Source organism: Limulus polyphemus, unplaced genomic scaffold (assembly GCF_000517525.1).
Source record: "Limulus polyphemus unplaced genomic scaffold, Limulus_polyphemus-2.1.2 Scaffold49, whole genome shotgun sequence".
NCBI classification, from domain to species: domain Eukaryota; kingdom Metazoa; phylum Arthropoda; class Merostomata; order Xiphosura; family Limulidae; genus Limulus; species Limulus polyphemus.
Window position 1 is genome coordinate 419,982 of NW_013665659.1, and position 19,907 is coordinate 439,888.

At 36.6% G+C, this 19,907-nt stretch overlaps 1 protein-coding gene across 5 annotated transcripts in view; it reads left to right on the forward strand.

The window, feature by feature from the left end:
• The first annotated feature begins 4,525 nt into the window (after window positions 1–4,525).
• Window positions 4,526–19,907, forward strand: part of LOC106462927 (palmitoyltransferase ZDHHC3-like) — a 39,505-nt gene continuing 24,123 nt past the window's right edge. Inside the window, exons 1-2 of one of the 5 annotated variants that reach the window (XM_013922905.2) lie at window positions 4,526–4,581; window positions 13,352–13,646. In XM_013922905.2, coding sequence (XP_013778359.1) covers window positions 13,389–13,646 — 258 coding nt within the window. In that variant the 5' untranslated portion in view covers window positions 4,526–4,581; window positions 13,352–13,388. The other 4 variants (XM_022390498.1, XM_013922898.2, XM_022390508.1 and 1 more) reach the window with 4 other exon arrangements.

A 19,907-nucleotide genomic window follows, 5' to 3' on the forward strand; every position in this document is an offset into this window, starting at 1 on the left:
TAAACTGTACACATTTGTTTGTTTTGTCAAAGTTTTCTGATTTTCATGCTTTGTTTCCATATTTTTAATTAAAACAGAAATTGCATACGCAGAAGAAAGAATTCAACGATTCACCTACTAAGGTAATTTCACCTTATAGTTGGTGCTTTGGATTTATAATCAAAAGTTTCGTGTTTGAAGCTCGTTCACACCCGATCGTTGTGTGCAGATACTTTACCCAAAATTTGATTCAGGCTATTCGGCTGTAAAATGGCAACTTGTCCAGCGGAATGTGAAAATGTATTCTAGGTAAAACTGATTTCCCTACAAGTATTAAATAATTAGACCTGCTAATAACAACAGATTCGCTTAGGAAATGGAGAAAACCTGATAACATGACTAAGTTGTCCTAGCATTTCTGTAAAATAATGAGACTGGGCATATTTGCGCACACGAAAGACAGTCACTTCTACTGGACTGTGATTAGTTCGACAGGTTTTTTCTATCGAGATGGACAGTTTCCGGGTGGTAAGTCTACGGATTTATGACGATAAAATCCGGGGTTCGATTCCCTGCGGTGGACACAGAAAATAGCCCAACGTGTCTTTGCTTTAAAACAAATAAACAAACAACCAAGAGCGAAATAGACTTCTGTTGAACTAAACACGACGACCATAAAGTAAGTTTTTTCTCGAATATGTACCTGAATTCAACAGATAAACTCAGTTTCTTTACCCATAGAGATAGTAACAATTCGGCTAGCAAAAAATATTACAGTCACTAATCCTTTCAACCCAGATGTTCTCTCGGGCTGAATGGATATTATGTACTTTAGAGAACGAAGAAACAAAGCAACTAAACTAAAACAAGGTAATCTCAATGACTTTCTGGAGCACGTGTTTATGTTAAAACTGCATACAAACTAAATAAAAGAACTTTTTTCAAAGTCCCAGTAAAATTCAAGCAGATAGAAACATATGACATTTCTGCATATTACAAAAAGCACTTTTATATGAAGGTGCCAAAAGTTAAGCATCAGCTATATATATGCTTTTCTGACATGGAAGAGGTTTAACTCAAAGTTAAGTTACTAATATTCTTTCTTTACATGTCTACTAGCTGGAGTACTCGTCCGTTGGACGGGTGAAATAAAAACTCGTTTGTAACAAAGGATGGTAAATTGTGCTTCTATTTTTTTCTTAACATTATAAACATTAAAAGTCCAATAGAAATACATAAAGGTACCAGTACTGAAAAGAAAGGCATACTGTTTTCAAGAATGCTATCAAAATTAAATTAGATTTGGGTCCAACCCCATTATGATTTTCCATATACCATCCTACATCACTGTGCCAAGTTGTGCTGATTTGGTAGTTTTCTCCGAAATTAGATATGAAATTGAATGGGGGGGGGGGGACTCATGACCTTCCTCGTGTCATCCTGTATCACTGTGTTATATTTAGGGGCTGATTGATCAAGAAACAAGAAATGTGGTAACGTATAAGGAACAGATACAAACATATATTGACGTTTATTTATGTAGAAGATGGGGAGTCCAATCCCACCCCTTCATGACTTTCCTCATGTCATCCCACACCACTGTGTCAAGTTTGGTGCTGATTGATCAAGAAATGTGGAAACGTATAAGCAACAGATGGCTGAAAGGTGTGAACAAACAGACAACACCTCAACTTTATATATTAGATTTATGATTATGTATGTGCCTCCAGTGGCTCAGAGGTGAGTTTGTGGGCTCATAACGCTAAAAATCTGGTTTAGATATCAGTTGCTGACATAGCACAGTTAGCCTATTGGATAATTTTGTGCTTAACTACCAGTAAACAAACAAAGAAATTTATTATTTAAGCCATTGTGAAGAATTGTGGAAACGGTGTGGAAAAGGGTATAAGCCACAAATAGTAGAAGAACACCAACCCTTTAATATGCTTAAATGAAATGCATCAGCAGAAAGTCACATGTTAAAAATTTACACTAAGATTTGTTGTCATCCAACTAATCAGAAAGTGCCAAACCACTATAAAGTCTATAAAAGTACAAGCAGCCATACTATGCCCAGTAGTAGTAGTAATGCGTTTCTAATAATATATCCCTAGACTGAATTACCGCATTAAAAGCGCATGAAAATAAAAATTTTGACGGTCAATGAAATTATATACAAAAAATTGTACCAATACTCCATGTTCAGTAGAAGGTATATTCCTAACCACCAGGCCATGCCAAGCAATAGAGGTAGGAAACCGAAACTCTTCAAAATACATATTAATTATTTCAGGGTACAGACTGGACATTGTGCGATATTACATCGCAATAAGCTTAATACTATTTTTAACAAATCTTTCTTTCTAAAAGTAACATAATAGAATTTCAACCGCATACATTTGTATGTGGCACAAGAGGATTAACGCAAATGTACGATATCTTGCATCCGGTTTACAAAAAAAAATGCTAACTACATGCAAGAACATGTACACAAACATATTGAAAAATTACCTGAATAACGGTATGTTTTATATTAGTCATGGAAGAGTAAAACATGATGATATGAATATCATCACAACAATAATTTTCTTTACGACAATTATCATAATACCAACTTAATACAATATTCCAAATTAACTCTAACTAGAGTTGTTTACAAAATAATAATTATCTCAAACATAATTCAAAATATTTCCAAAAAACAAAGGAAGTGTTTGTTGTTAAGCGCAAGGCTACACAGTAGTCTATCTGTGCTGTGCCTACCACAGATATCGAAACCTGTTTTTTAGCGTTATAAGCCTACAGACTTACCACTGAGCCGCCCCCCAGTGGCACAGCGGTGTGTCTGCGGAGTTACAATGCTAGAATTCGGGTTTCGATAGGTGGTCTCTTGTGTAACTTTGTGCTTAATTACAAACAAACAAACAATACCACTGACCCATTGGATGGCTCACTAAGAGAAAAATTCCAACACCGTTATTTTAATGTCTCCTTGTGGCACAGTGTATGTGCGCGGATTTATAAAGCTAGAAACCAGGTTTCGATTCTCGTGGCGGGCAGAACACAAATAGCTCTTTGTGTAGATTTGTGCTTAACTGCAAACAACAACATTTAATTCGTTTTTATTTATTAGCCAAACATTCTGCAAAATAATAGAATATTATTCTTGAACACATCACGATACCCACTTTTTAAGAACTACATTCAAACTAGACTTTATGATGAAAGATGTGTCTCTTCTAGATTCTTATACTCAAAACTATTACCTTTTTATTTTGTAATTTTCAAGGGCAAATCACAAACACACTACATTCGGATTCCTCGAGTCATAGATATAAATAACAAATTTATATCAATGCCTCGAACAGGCACAGCATTATTATCGTGTTGGTATTACTTGCAAATAAAAACTCTTTTTTATTCCTACTTTTTAACTTCAAAAAGGAAAAATTGGCTTCAATTTGATTGTAAGAAATAAAATTAACGGTAAATACTTTGTTTTTGTTACGACAGCGTAAGTCGCGTGACCCTGGGAGCATGTGCGCTGGAGTTTCAGGAAGGATCATGAATTATTGGAGAGGCCCGAGTTTGTTGCAGGCGCCCTCTTTTTTAGTATATAAGCCCGGCAAATAAAGCCAGTGAAAGATTTTTTTCGTTCCCTTTACTTATTATTATTATTAATTTTTCATTTAATTATTTATTCTCATACTTCTTCGCCCATATGGCTCATTAAATCGCTGACCACTCATTAAACTTTAGCCTCTTGCCTCGAGCAGGGTGAAGGAGGATTGCTAATCTTCTAGCACCCTTGATTATTAATTATTTCCTCTGAAATAATTAAGCTTAAATCAAAATACCTGCCAGAAATATGCGATGCCAGCGAGAGATAGATATGCAGATAGATTGAAGATAGAGATAATTGAGTCAAGCGAACAATAGGCACCGCAAGGAAAGTGTGTGAATCACTGTGATTTATAGTTTGTGTTATAAAGATTGTTAAGTTTAAAGTGACTGTGGAAATTCTGTGTATTACAAAGTTTTATCGAGAAAGAATAAACTAGTTTTAATAAAGAAAGGACTTGTATCGCTGAAGTTCCTCTGAAAGAATTTCTACCGGAAATTAACAAACTAGCAGATACGCAACATTATATTGTTACGTAACCGTTTGTTAATTAACTTTCCGTAACTTCGTTCCGACGAAACTTTAGCGACACAAGTCCTTACTTAATAAAACTGGTTTATTCTTTCCGAATATAACTTTACGATACACTTAATTTCAACAATCGCGCTAAAACAAACGTTATAACAACGAACGTGCTCAATAATACTCTCTGACTGCAGATCAATTATTCACTGTCTACACACACATTATTGCGTCACGTTGTCACCCTCTTATACATATATACCATACTACCCTATCTAGTAAATGCTAAGGCATTCATGAAGGAACAAGATAGTTCTAGAAATGTGGCGTCACACTAGTCACGTGACTTCGCTGACGCAACGATATTATTTGTCATCTTTTAGTAAATGGAACAGTTTGCAAATTATACTTATTTGAGTTTAGTGCAATGCTTACAACTAAATTTGGATTTGATATACGTAGGTGGCGCTTCGTTTATGCTTTACTGACTGTGTTGTTATGATGTAAATATTATTATATTACACAGTTGAAGTGGAATATAATACTTAATATGTTAGAATTACAGTTGCATTAGACAATAAATTTAAAAGTCAGATGTTTTAGAGTATTGAATGAGTATTTTATGGCTTTATTGTGATTACAATAATTCAACATGGTTAGCGAACCTCATTAGTGGTATGTAGCAGTTGGTAGTGTAATACTATTATTAATATTACTAGTAGTAGTACAAAATGTATTAGTATACTAGTTTAGTTAGTAATATTAAGAGTATTACTATAATTATAGTATAGTGTTTATACTGGTTAGTAATAGTACTATTACTATTAGTGTTAGTTTGCTAGTTGTCAATATATAACTCCAACAATGACATGTTGGACCAAAAAAGTTATATTGTGTTTCGTTTAAATTTGTGATCTTCCAAATTTCCACTCTTCAAGTTAGAATTCAGTTTTAATATTTAAGTTTTTAACTTGAAATTTTAATAGTTATATCAAGCCCTAGTGATAATACTTGTAATTCTATAAGAGTAGAAAATATTTATTGTATTGTAACTTGTAAGTGTGACTGAAATCTCTCGGTCAATCATAAGTTATTTCATGTGCAGTAATTCACACAAGTTTCACGCTATATTCTGCTCAAATATATTACAAATAATAGATCATACTCATATTTTGCAAATACTTTCTAAAAGTTTAACATAGCCAGTAAAATTGCTTATAGCTAAATTTCAGATTTGTTAGAAATAGAATACTATTACTATATCAATTGTATGATCATTATTAATATATACCATACCACAATAGACTAGCCCTCTAATTGTTTCAGGTATTTGAATACAGTATTGTTTTAATTGCAATAATTGCAGCAAGGGAACTATATATATATTATACTTATTTTATAGTTAAATGTCAAAAAAATTTATAATCTACCACTTTTTAAAAATAATTTTGTAATCTTTTTTTTTTTTTAGTTTGAATTACTAGCTTGGAACTATGTAGCACTTACTGAATAAAAATAGGTACAACATTAGAAGATATATTCATTTCCAGAATAATCCTCTTGCATTTTAGGCATATAAGTGTAATAAAATTTAAAATTGATGTAATACAGTTAATTAAAAACTACTGCAAATATTTTGTAATATAGAATTAAAGAGTAAACTTGTTGAGATCTCATTTAGAGTGTTGTGCGGTTTTAATATTCGTATTATAGCAAGGATGTTGGAAACAGTGCTTTGATAAGCTACTGCATTTGAGCCTTAGACCTGACTTGAGAAATGTGAGATATAAGGAGAGGCTTAAATTCTGGGTTTGTTATATGAGGTTTATGGAAGAGTTAGTGGCTAGTGTATACAGATATTTAAAATACTTAGTGATTTGTACAATCTGTCTAAGATATATCTTTTTCAGTGTTGAAATTAAAAAAATTAAATACCATATTGATTGATAATTTCTGATCAAAAGTAAGTTAAGAATGAAAAAATAACTTAAATATTAATCAAGCCAACTTTATACATCACCCGGACTGGAATATGCGATGATATAAATCAATATACAAGAAAGCTAAAATGTACAGTGATTATAATGCATTGAATCATCATTTGGGTATTCTTGTTGTTACAAGTGTTTTAATACATAATTTTAAGGGCAGGAAGTTTAAATATGTTCATAAATAAAATTATTTTTCACTTATCAATTTACCAAAACTGCAGGTCACAAAACAGTGAAAAATAAAAATATTTTTATTTTAAAATTATTCATAAAATAATGATGTTAAAATGTTTTTGAACAAACAAAACAAAAATGCTAAATATAAATGCAATAACTAGAAATAAGTATTTGGATGTGAATGTTCACATTTAACTTGGTTTGATTACTTATTTCTCTTAGTAACTAGAGGATCAACCTCAGCAAGTTGCATGGTCTTTTATCTTTTGTTTTGTTATGTTCTTATACAATTTATATTAGCTATCTCTTAATAGTATACTATAATACTGCTGAAAATAACATGGTTCTTACTAACAAATTAATTGACATCATAGGTCATGGCTAAGATCATAATTGAACATTTTATCAATGTTGCTTTCATGTATGCATAAGAGTTATATTTGGTTTCAATAACACATGAACTAGATTCACTATACATTAACTCTCCTAAAAGATGCAACAGTTTTAGTACAACTGATTCGAAATGACTTATACTAGAGCTGTGTAAATCATCCTTAACTCATGATGTCTTGTTGGTTGTACCTTACAGTAGTAATTTGATGGCTCAGAATCTGTACTTTCTGTTCATATTTCTTGACTATTAAAGTTTAAAGCAAAAAATGCCATTGTGCATATGAAGTTCGTTTTTTCTTAATCATACCTTACAGTGATTTAAGAACATACAGATAGAGATATAATATGTCGCTGAAGCTGCTTTGCACTGTTCATTTTTGATGACGTAATATGCCTAGCAGTCACTCCTGCCATTTGGTTAAGAGGGTACTGCAGTCTTCTTTATAATTAAATACAAAGCTACACAATAAGCTATTTGTGCTGTGCCCACCACTAGTATCAAAACCTGATTTATAGCGTTACAAGTCCACAGATATACAGCTGAGCCACTGGATGGGGGCTGCATTATTTTTGCCCTCCACCTGTACAGCAAGTGAGCATTCAGACCATTGAGATTATTATCTGACAACCATCTGAGATCACCATCCCTACTTACAGTAAACATGACTTTTTATTCACAGTTATATACTTATTGTAAAAAAGTTTGAACAAATTCAAAGTAAATGCATAACTCATTAAAAGACAAAGCATTATACAAATTTAATACTTAATTGATAAAAAGTTTAAATAAAGGTTTCCAATGCTTATGTGTAATATGCCTAATATTTAACACAAAATTTAAGGACAACAAGGGCCATGATGGTCCAATAGACCTAACCATTCACTAAACTAAAATTTAAAGAGAAAGCTAACTCTTTTATCATTAAAATATTTATCAAGACTTCTCTTAAACTCCCTTAAATTTACTGCATCCACCTTCAAACTGTCTTAGCTGAAGATGGCTCCTGCCCTCCAAAATTTAAACCTGTGTTCCTTAGTCCTATCATTCTTACCATTAAGTATTCAAAACAAGATGTTGCATTGACACTATCAATTCCTGTAACAATCTTAAACCCCTCAATAAGATCCCCTCTAACTCTTCTTTTTTTCAAGAGAAAATAATATTGGAGATCTTGACCCATCTGTGTATGACAACCTTTCCATCCCAGGTATTATCCTAGTAGCTCTCCTCTGAACTCTTCCTAATAATTCAATATATTTTCTAAGGTATGGAGTCAAAGACTGAATACAATACTCCAAATGTGGTCTGACCAGTAATAGATCTGTACAGTTAGTGGTATTTGCTAATTAATGGCTCCACTAATTGATTCAGTTTGTATAAATAGTTAGTACAGCATTTCTCAAAACAAATCACAGCTTGGACAAACAGAAAAGTAGATGACAGTTAGTGTCAGCTAGATCCATTCTCTCTAGTCAGCAGTTAAAAAAAGGAAAAATGAAGAGGAAGAAATGTTGGTGGCAGGTGCTTTCAGCCAGTTGCCTTCCCTCTGGTCAGCTGTTCAAAATTAGTGACATAACAAAGACAGGGTGATAGCAATGGAAGTTGAACCCAAGACCCTCAAATCACAAAAGCTGAACAAACTTGAATTAAAAAGAAACATATAAGGCTAAAATTGGGCAGAGAACAGATAGCCTATTATGTAGCATTTTGCTTAATTACAAACAAATATAATAGCAATGTTTTAATTACTTGGATAGTGAAATAACTGAAAATAGTAATCAGAAACCTTAATTTCGATTAGTTGATTAGTCTTGAGTGAATCAATTTAATCATAATTTGGTCAATTGAGTATTTGAATAATCAAAAGCAGTAAAATCAGAAACACTGATTATAATTAATTGTAATTCTGATTATTCAGTTAGTTTTCCTTGTACAAATCAGTGGAATCACTGCTTGTAGGTAATCAGTTATATCATTTAAATTGGCTAACTCTAACCAGTGACCTATACAATATTATTATAACCTCTTTTGACTTATGTTCAATACTTCTGTGAATACAAAATAAAATCCCATTTGCCCTACCACTAGCAACAGTACACTGCCTAAATGGATTCGGAGACTGATCATCCAGAACACCAAGATAGTTTTCTTCCGTAACTGTTAAGGTTATTTCCAAAACATACTTATCTCCTCTCATGCTACAGTTATTACTTAACTGCTAGAGCTTTCTTCCTTTGCCAATCTGAGCATTGGTATGATTTTTTCTCACTTTCTCCAGTCTTTTATTCCCCATTTAATTGCCCATGGTGATATCTGTCTTGTGACACTCTCCACATACATCAGTGTGCCCTCTATCTTGGTACTGTATATAAGTACCTTATTCAGATAATATTATCACTTTTTATCAACAAAGTATTCACTAGCGGGTTTTTCTGTACTACGACCATTGGAAGTACTTTGTGTTACCGAGCTGATTTTCAAAACAACAACAAAAAATTATTTTTAGTTTGGCAAGCCAATATATGTCATAAATTCCTCATTTACTGTTTTCAACATGGAAGCAAATCATGTCTCTCCCATCCCAACTCTATCTCACATTGCTCAACAGTGGAGGGGTGGGGGGAGTCACTCTCAGTTGAGGCTGTCTGTGACCTTATACATATTGAGATGTAGACATATATTTGATCTGGGGGTGTTTCTTGGAGGGGCTCTGAGGCTGCACTTGTGAGTGAATCTAGTCATTATGGAGAGAATTTAGATTCTCTTCTTTCCAATGCCTTCCTTTTTTCAGTCGGCTTCTCATGAGGCCAATTTGGATTAGCTGTCTCCTGTTCCTTTTCTTCAGTTGATAAAACAAGTATATGATGTTTTAGGTTTTCCCTGTTTGCTTTTGAGTCTGCACCTTCCTTGATGGCAGAAAGGTCTGAGGGCAAATACTTATTTCTCCCTACATCTCCTGATATTGCAGTTCATGCAGAGATGTTTACTGCTGAGTTACATGAAGAGACAGCTATGCCTTGTCTGCCACGTTTGTCGGAACAACATGCTTTAGCCTACTACTGCCAGTTGGATGCATATTTAGACTCCCAAAGAAGAGGTCTGCTCCTGGAAATGTGAAGTTCCAGAATGGAGTCTGTGGTCAACCTGAATAGATCACAACTTCCTAGGACTTGTCTTACCCTAATTGTGGTGCTAAGATATTTATCATTCTCCAACTTTTGTTGGAAGCCTTTTGGTGATCACCACATCAATTTGATGACAAGTTAGGACCATCATTAGCTTGTACCTTGGTTCAATTGTCAGCTTCTGGTGTGTTGTTCGGATTTGTTGGGTTGAGATTCGTTGTTGGAGGGCATTTGTCTAACAGCTGCCACCCTCTGAGAATTACATGAGGCCCCCTTTCTCCGACTCTTGATTTCTGCAGGCATTCCAGAGCCATTGGAATCAAGGGTTGATGTTGTCTGTCTGCATTCACCAATGGCTTCTCAACTTACCTCAGCTCGTACAGGGGTCATAGTTCTGCTTCTATTCAACTTTATTATTAGAGCTGAGAAATCTATCCTCACTTTAAACTATATATCATCCACCTTGGTGTCTTTTTCAACACATATCTCATTAGGGCACAGCCGACTCCTATTTTGCTCCATGCTATGGAACAGGAAGTCTGACTTCTGCTCCAACTGCGTGGATAGTTCTTTCTCTTTTGGGGATGTTGGCATCACTTAAATCCCTCATTCCTTTAGAATGAGTACACATAAGATCCCTTCAGTGGTCTCTATGTGGCTAATGGATCATGAACAGCAATGCACTGGATTCCCCAGTCTCTTCGATCTCGTATGGTGGTTAGATCGGAACGATACTACGATGGCCATTCCTCTGCGGCCACCTAATCCAGAGATCCATCTCTTCATGGATGCCTCACTTCAGGGCTGGGATGCATATTTCAGCAATTAGGAACTCCAGGGCCTAAGGATGGATGATGAGGCTTCCCTACATATCAATGTTTTTGAATTTATTGCTCTTCAAAAGGTGATGTCTCATGATCTGGAATTATTGAGTGGAAAAATCATCATGCTTCACTTCGACAATTCCATGATGGTATCTTGCATTCAGGCCTGGTCACTTTGTTTACTAACTTGGATCTTTTTTATTAGGCCCACTCCCAGCATATCATTCTATTAGCTTTCCTTGTTCCAGGGGTGATGAATTTGGTGGCAAATAAATCGTATTCTCCCGACAGCATGTATGTTGAATCACAAGGTTTTTCATTGGACTTGCTCTCATTTAGGACTCTGATGGTCGATGCATTTACCACTCAGCTACCAGAATTTTGTTCTCTGGTAGCTCACCCTCGGGCATTGGCAATAGATGCTTTCAGTCAGGACTGGATGGGATTGCACCTCTATGCCTTCCCACCGATCCATATATTACCCAGAATACTAGCTGTAATTTGTTCAATCCCTTGTCAGCTTCTGTTGGTAGCACTAGATTGGTCAGCTAAACCTTGGTTTCTGCTTTCGCAGTACCTTCAAGAGTGTCCACCTCTTCCACTTCCTCTTTGGCCATCTCTGTTGAGGTAGCTACTATCTGACATCATACATGCAGCCATCTTGAAGCTCAAGCTTCATGCATGGAGGTTATGCAGTCCTTCGCAGGGTTTAACTTCTAAAGTTGCCATGTATCTGTCTCAGTCTGTGCATAGTCCCATGATGGACATTTATCAATGAAAATGGCACACACTTCAACAATGGTGAATTGCAAGGAGGTTGAACCCACTTTGTCCAGAAATGCCAACCATAACTCATTTTTTGACCTGGCTCTCTGACAAGGTTTTTGCATTTTCCACAATCATCTCATATTAGGCAGCCCTATCAATTACCTTTAGATATTCAAAGAGACAAAAATTATTTGAGTCCTCAGTGCTCTCCAGGTCTCCAATTTCTTTCGGGTCCTTCGTCCAAAACAACCATTTCAGTTACCTAATTGGGATATTAAGGTAGTATTACATGCTCTTTTTTAACATTGGTTTGAGGCCTTAGCCTCATGTATCACCTTTCCCTTAAGGTTTGTTTTTTATTGCTGCTGGCTTGTGGGTGTCACCAGTCAATGTCATTTGCACTGCATGTGCACAGGATGCTTTATCATTCTCTCCATGCCCTCCTATACCCAGACAGTTCCTTCTTACCTAAGACACTAGCAGCCAGGGATGGGGATAAATCCTTTTCATTAATTCATCTGACCACTATTATTCACCTCTATGACCAATTGAATCCCGATCGTTTGTTATTTCCAGTGAGGGCCTCGAGGTGTTATGTTGCCTGCACTAATCCCTTAAGAAGTGCTAGGCAATGACCTTTTATTCACTGAGATCCTTCAGTTTCCTGGGATTTATCCCTGGTTATTTTGTAAAGGTGGTACGAAAATTGATCTATATCGCTTCTTTTTGGCTCTCTATGGAGGTGAGGAGACTTCTGTGAGTCACATCTCATCAGATTCATAACATTTCAATTTCCTTGAATTGCCTGCTGGAGGACATTCTGCAGGCTGGTATGTGTACCTCCCCCAATACTTTTATCTCACATTATTTGCATGATCTGGTTGTATCTTCCTCTGACATTTATTTGCCCAACTCACCAAATGATTTATATCCTTCTTGTAAAGCAGCCTTATTCCTCACAAAGTTAGCAACACCCAAGACCTTAATATCATCAGGAAATTTAAGTAATTTATTGGCATTCCTTCATCTATGTCAATAATGTAAAGTACAAATGGCAAAGGTTCTAACACTGACCCATAAGTACTCCATTTATGAGTGATATTAATCCAATTTGACTTAACGCCATTTATAACAAAGCTTTGCTTTCTATCTTTAAGCCACTTTTCTATCCAGTGAGCCAGATCTGTACCGTATCTATAGAGACCATTTTGTTAAGCCTTTTGTGAAGCAATTTGTCAAATGCTTTCTGAAAATCCAGATACACCAAATCCACACCTTTATCCTTATCTTCATAAGCAGTAACCTATTTAGAGAATTTCTAAATATTAGTAAGGCAAGATTTTCCTGTGGTGAAACCATGTTGACCATCAACAAAATTTTAAACTTTGTTAAATGACTATACAAAGTGTTTTTTTATCAGAATTTTAATAAGACATGTTATTGCTCTGTTTCATGACTAAATGCTACTTGTCTCTTTAAGAATATGGACTGATGTGTATGATCAGTCATTTATTTAGTAAACTAGAGTGTCATTTGACCTTACTTCCAATTTGATCATGATTTTTTGAGCTCCATGAAAGCAAGTGTTAAGATACTAATACCACAGAATTTATACTTTAAAAAGGGTTTATTATATCATGCATTAGGGTGTGTCAAGGTATCATTTTCAATACAATGTTTGATTTTGCCTTTAACTGTAGGAAGGATATCAATTATATAGAATAAGTATTTACAGAAAATATTAATAATGTTATATACAATGTATGTACAATCATGATGAATGAATTATTGTTCTGCTCTTGTAAGTGTTAGTTTTTATCTTTAATGACTGTTTATATACCTGCTGTGTATGCTAAAAAAATTATCAAAATTCACACTTTATGCTTAGATATTTTAAGTGCTCCTGCATTTACAGCATATAAAGTGTTTTCTTTCTTGTTTTCATATAGTTGAAGGCATGTTCAACTTTCTTCCTCACCTTTACCCATGTCTGAAACATTAGCTTTGGATAGGAACAACCAATGTTGTGGAAGGAGGTTTTGGTTTGTAAAAGACATTTGTGGCATCATCTGTGCAGTAATAACATGGCTGTTGGTACTGTATGCAGAATATGTGGTTCTGATCGTGATTATATTGCCTATTAGTAGTATTTACCCATGCTACAGTGCTGTCAACCTAATGATATTTGAAGTACTTGCATTTTTGGCTGTATTTTCTCACCTGAAAGCAATGCTAACAGATCCTGTGAGTACATTACTTATAAGTCAAAATATTTGTAAAAAACTACTTTAACCTATTATAAGCTGTATTCTTGTGAGACTTTATATATATATATATATATATATAAAACTTTAAAACTTACTATATATAACATCATTGATGTGGGCCAGTCGAGAGCATCATATGATTTAGGTACCTTGTGTTGATATTCCATATTAAATATAATACATTCCATATCTGAATAATTTATAATTAGGTTTTTTGTACATTCACATTACAATTAACTTTAGCACATTAAATATATTCTAGTTATATTAAGTACTCAGATACAAGTAATAAAAAGCTCTGGACTTGCAATTTCTAGTTATATAAAATTTCAGCTAATTTTAAATGAACTTGCAAAAATACACTATTAATTGAAATTTTTAAAAATGTATTTTTATATTACATTTTTTTGGCAAACCTTCACTTTTTTGTGTCTAGAAATATCATGAATGTGTAGTTCAGGTCTTTCTTGTACATCCGGTTAATCTGGTTTCAATTCCTGTCTTGTGGCCTATATATATAAAGAGGATTTTTTATGTTTTTCTGTTGTTATGGTAACATTAATTCTTACTTCAAACCTTCACTTTTTTGTGTCTAGAAATATCATGAATGTGTAGTTCAAGTCTTTCTTGTACATCCGGTTAATCTGGCTTCAATTCCTGTCTTGTGGCCTATATATATATAAAGAGGATTTTTTATGTTTTTCTATTGTTATGGTAACATTAATTCTTACTTCAAATTAAGAGAATTTGTAAGATTAACAAAATTTTGACATTCTCAGCTACAGTATTTCTAATCAATAAGTTAAGATATGGCTACTGTTAGGAATAAAAGAAGAACATACAGAAGCCTATTGTTAACATTTAGTTTGTTACTTCTCAAAACATTTCTTTATATGTGTGAAATTTAAATTGACATAATATCTTAAGATTTATGATGTGGTCATTCTAAAATTTAAAATAGTATCTGTAAATGGAAATTCCGATATGGTATTTCCCTTCACTCACAAGATTAGCTATTCTCGTCCAGTGCTGCCCTCTATATGCAGATTTCTCTTTATGCATGCTACATGTCTTCTACTCACCCCCTATTAGAATTGAATGATTCCAACATGTCTCATGTAAATCATCATGTGTCATTTCTCCACCAATAGGAGTGCGACATACTCACATGACACTTGACTCTCTCTATACACCTCTACCAAACTATCACTTCGAGGTTTGACAGAAGATGTAAGCACCAAATTAAAGTGGGGAGGAAGGGTGGGAAGTGTGAGAAGAGGGAAGTATGTATCGAAAATACATTTTCATTATAGGAAAATTATAACTTCCGATGTAGTAGTTCCCTCCTCTCACAAGGTTAGCTAGAATCCCACATTGATTAGGTGGTGGGACCAGTGCGAGGGAATGACAGAAGTACCCCCAAAAGCATCCGAAGGATACCCCTAGAAATGAGAGAGTCAGATCCAAAGATCTGATGAGGGGAACTGCAGCACTTCTGAACCAGGTATACTCTTTGCCCATCCGTTAGATGTGTAATAGTAGATAAGAGCAGTAAAAGAGAGGAGTACATCCAAGTAGGAGAGAACTGTGGCACGATAGTGATTCTAACCATGTAAATATATATGCAAATCAATCCCACAAAGTATAAAAGTGGGTAAAACAATGGATGTACCCTAGGTGTAGAGTGGTTAAGGCCTGATGGACTGTACTCGGTAAGTCAACTACATCCAAAACCCATGCCGCTGAAAACTGACATCCGCATGGGGGTAGGATGAGAATAATATCCTCTTTATGTCAAGGTCAACATACTGTGGGGGCATCTAGAACCACTCCAACTCTTGAGCATGACACGTGTTAGCTATGATCTATCAATCCAGGGACCCGACATCTGGTATAGATGGGATGTCTATATAATATAACTCAACTCCCCCAACAGCGAAACTGACCAGAAGCATCTGAAAAGTGACAACATCCTTGGCATACATTACAATGAGGGATAGCAAAAAGGACAGAACCAGAACAATTCCTCTTACCTACACTGTGACCCACAACACAGAATGAGTACGATTGAAGGAGGAATATAGACAACCATAAAGGTGTATGAGGACTTACATTGATTGGTTCTACTTTAAATCCAAAACCTAGCCCTGGGATACCAACATCCATGTGGGGGTAGGAGGAGGGCTCCCAATCAAAATCATGAACTGCAATTTGACGTCTCACTCTTTTATGAGTGTATATTACATATTGGAGGATATCATGCCATCTATACATGCAGAACACCACTGCCCTACTCTGCACTAAATGTTTATAGCCCTCTTTATGTGGAACCCATTCAGGAGGATGTTTCCACTGTCGACCACCTCAGTGGCTTGAAACTGAAAAGTGGTAAGGACTCCCATACTCCACCAGAAGAAAGGGGGTGAGAACATGGTGGAGAGTCTGGATAAATGTCATCACCTGAGACAGTACAATGGGTGATCATGAAACCCTTCAGGTATCCCCTTCAGCTTTACCCAGTCCATGGGTGGTATGGTCCAGAATGGGCAAGTTTATGAAGCAATTACATCATGAAGTTATTTACCTACAAGCGATCTTGTGGAAAATCCTATCTCAACAGTGAGCATGTGAAGCCATGGAAGATAGAGCACAAGTCAACATGGCTGTACAGTGTGGATTTCAAGTTGATGAACAACTGGTCAGGCACCACTTGCCACAGAGAGGGATCCATATAATGAGTAATGAAGCAAGGGCCTTGAAAGTAAAAGAAAAGTATGAATTTAAACTTACTCAGTCAAAGTCACACTGAAGCCTGAAGAACACCCACAGGTGGAAGACGAAAACCCAATGAAGAAGAAACCGAGATATGGTGTAAATAATGGGAGACAAATGTGTTAGGTGTAGTCCACATGCCCGACTGTAGGATTTTCTCCAATAGCTTATGAAGACGAGATGTGAGGGAAAAGGTGAGGTGTCGAATCTGATGAGAAGACACCTGGAAAAAATTGGTGAGGGTAGAAGGGGAAAGATCCTGAACAGAGGAAGACTGCCAAGGGATAAAGATTCGGGAATGGATACCACGGAAGGATGTTGTTGCCTGCAATATAGCAATGATGAGTACGGACTGGACATAGAAGTGTATCTGGATCAGGATGGGGGTAGAGATGAGTAATAGATGGAAGGAATATAGGTGAAAATGAGGAACTACCCTCCCTAGTCACAGAGGGAGGAAGGAACAATCTGGATAATGGAGAAGATAGGTAGGATGGTAAAGTGTACATGAAATGTTAATGGCAAACTAGTCAGACCTTTGATGTCCATAAGCTGAGAAGACGAGGAAATACATTTTAAGGGAAGAGTGAAACATGGAACACAAGGAAAGTGGTTCAAATGGAGGCAAAGTGAGGGAATAGAGGACCACATTAATATCCCAGTCCAGAAGATAGGCCATCTGGGGGGATGATGAATCTGGAAGGAACACATTAACATGGTAAGGATAGGGGAAGCAAAAACTCGATGGTATAGGTAAAAACGATAAGCCGAAGATTCTCAGTCGAAAAGCCATGTGAGAAACTACCCTCAAGCCACAGTAGGTCAGTCGGTGGAATATCCCATATGGAACGAGCTAAAAGGAAAGCTATTCGATGAGAGAAACCTGATTTCCTCACCAAGGACTGGATAAAAGCCAGACATGAAGATGAAGGACGTGAATGGCTGAAGGTATAATTAGTGACCAAGGTTGATGAAGAATGGAGGGAGACAAAGGAAGAGGTACTGGAGGGAAAAATTGCAGTTGTTGTAATCATGGAAACCACGATTGAGATGGCCAATAAGAAGTGATCAGTAGGACTCGAAACAGAGTAGTATGGATGAGAGATCACTCAATGAAGTAATCGGATATGAGGATAAATATAAAGGAATTTGTGGGATCAATCCTGGCTGATGGCATTGAGAGCCAGAGCCCAAAGATGAGGATCCAGGGACCAAAAGAGGGGTAACTTGTGATAGAAGTATGTGGCAAATGCATCTACATGGGGAAAACCACACCAATTGTAAAGCCAATGGAAAGGAAAACGAGGGGATATAAAGCCCACTCTGTCAGATATATTTGGTCAGAGAAGGAAAGACAATCCACAAAAAGATTGAAAGCAACCAGAATGTGCCATGCAAGGAGATGAATGTGGTGCATGTGGGAACAAAATAGTAAATCCAACAATCGAAAACAGAGAGATCTCGACCAGGTCCTCTTGGTGATTGATATGTGCTACCACCATAGAATTGCCAGAATGAATCATCACCAGACAATATGCAAAAGGAAGGAAGTGATTCAAAGCCCAATGGACCACGAGAAGCTCAAGGACATTAATATACAAATATCTTTTGTCTATAAATCAATGACCCAAAGCTTCCTGGTAATTGAACCATGTACCCAGCCCTGAAGTGATGGGTCTATGAAAAGATGTAAATCCAGGCGAGGAGAAGGAAGTGGGATGTCCTGACATATGGGCCTTGTACAACCACCAATGCAGATTTGATCATCAGGATAGGAGGAAGGGTAATGGGAACTGACAAGAGATCCAGAGCAAGGTTCCATTGATCATGAAGAGCCCACTGAAGGGATTGCATATGCAAAAGTGTGTGTGGGACCAGTGATGTCATTGAAGACCACATCCCCAAAAGTGATAGAACCTCACGAGCAGAAAGTGAGGGAGCTGAAAGGGCATGGCAAACTAACAGTTCCATGGAAAAAAAAGTCATAGATGAGAAGGTTGAGCCCAACTGAGATGAGTGTCGAAAAAGACACCCAAGTGAACGAGATATTGGGTAGGTTGGAGGAATGACTTCTCCAATTTGATTAAGCAGTCCACCTGAGCAGCCACTAGAAGGAGCTGACAAGTATGGCTGGCCAATTCCAGTTCAGAATGTGTCAGAAGAAGCCAGTCATCCATACAATGGTGGAATCACAATCTGAGAGCATGAATATGGTGAGCAAAAGCTCTAACCACCTGACTGAAAACATAAATGGTGGAAGCCAATCCAAAGGGTAGGGTGGAAAATTGATAAACCACTCCATGATGGATGAACCAAAGATACAGACAAGACCATGGTGATTTTGGGGTGTGAAGATAAGCATTGGCAACATCTATCTTGGTCATTCATAAGCCCAAAGAAAACTCCCACTGAAGAGTGTGAAATGACTCCATGGTAAAACGGGGCCATTGCAAAAAGTGATTGAGATGGGAAAAATTGATGACAGGCTTCCAGTACCCAGTTTTCTTGGGAACAACAAAGAGTCTGGAATTAAAAACCTGGTGAAGGATGTAGAACAGGTTTGATGGCCTGCTGAGATAGTAGTTCTTGAACCGCCTCTGACAGAGACTGGCTGGTAATGGTATCCTGAGGCAGAGGGAAGGAAATGGGTATAGAAGACATGGGAGGTGGGGAAAAAACAGAATCACGAATCCTTCCAATAAAACTTGAAGAACCCAATGATCCTAGATGAAAGGATGCTAGTGATGAAGAAAATCGGCAAGCCGAGCTTCCACCAGGTAGTCATTGATACTGTTGGTTACGTGACAAGCATCATTGACGAAAATGATGAGACTAAGCACCCCAAGAAGAAGGGACAGGTAAGGGATGGGAAATGGTAGCAAGTGCCATATTGGGCTCCGACTGAGACAAATAAGCAACAAGGTTGGAAAGGGTAGACTGTAGCTTTACTGATGCAAGTCGTGATTCCAAAGACTCGGGGATCATGTCAAAGACTTATCACCACAGAAATGGGGTCATATGTAAATCCAGAAGATAAGATTATGGTAAATGGATGCAATTTAAGGTCGCATCATGACCTCGAAGGTTCCAACAACAGAAAAACCACATATGTAAAGCCAGAGCCAAAGACAACAAACATGGAGGAAAGAAGGGAGAGGATGTCCCTAGAAAAACCCTCAGGATTTTGGTGGAGAGCCTCGGAGAGGAGATGGATGGAAGAGAGATACCATAAGAAAGTGGGAAAATTGGGCATGTGTCAGTCTTACAGATGCAGGGGCTGCACCCCAAACAGGTAAAATGGAACCTAACAATTGTTGGTCTAGAAAAGAAGAGTCTGCACAATGATATGCAAGAGCAAACTAATCCCAAGCCGATTGGGGGGGGGGGGGTGCTAATCTCATCACTTAATTGGACCATGTAATGTTCAATCTCCCAGCGAATAAACACAGATAAATCCTCCGTTATG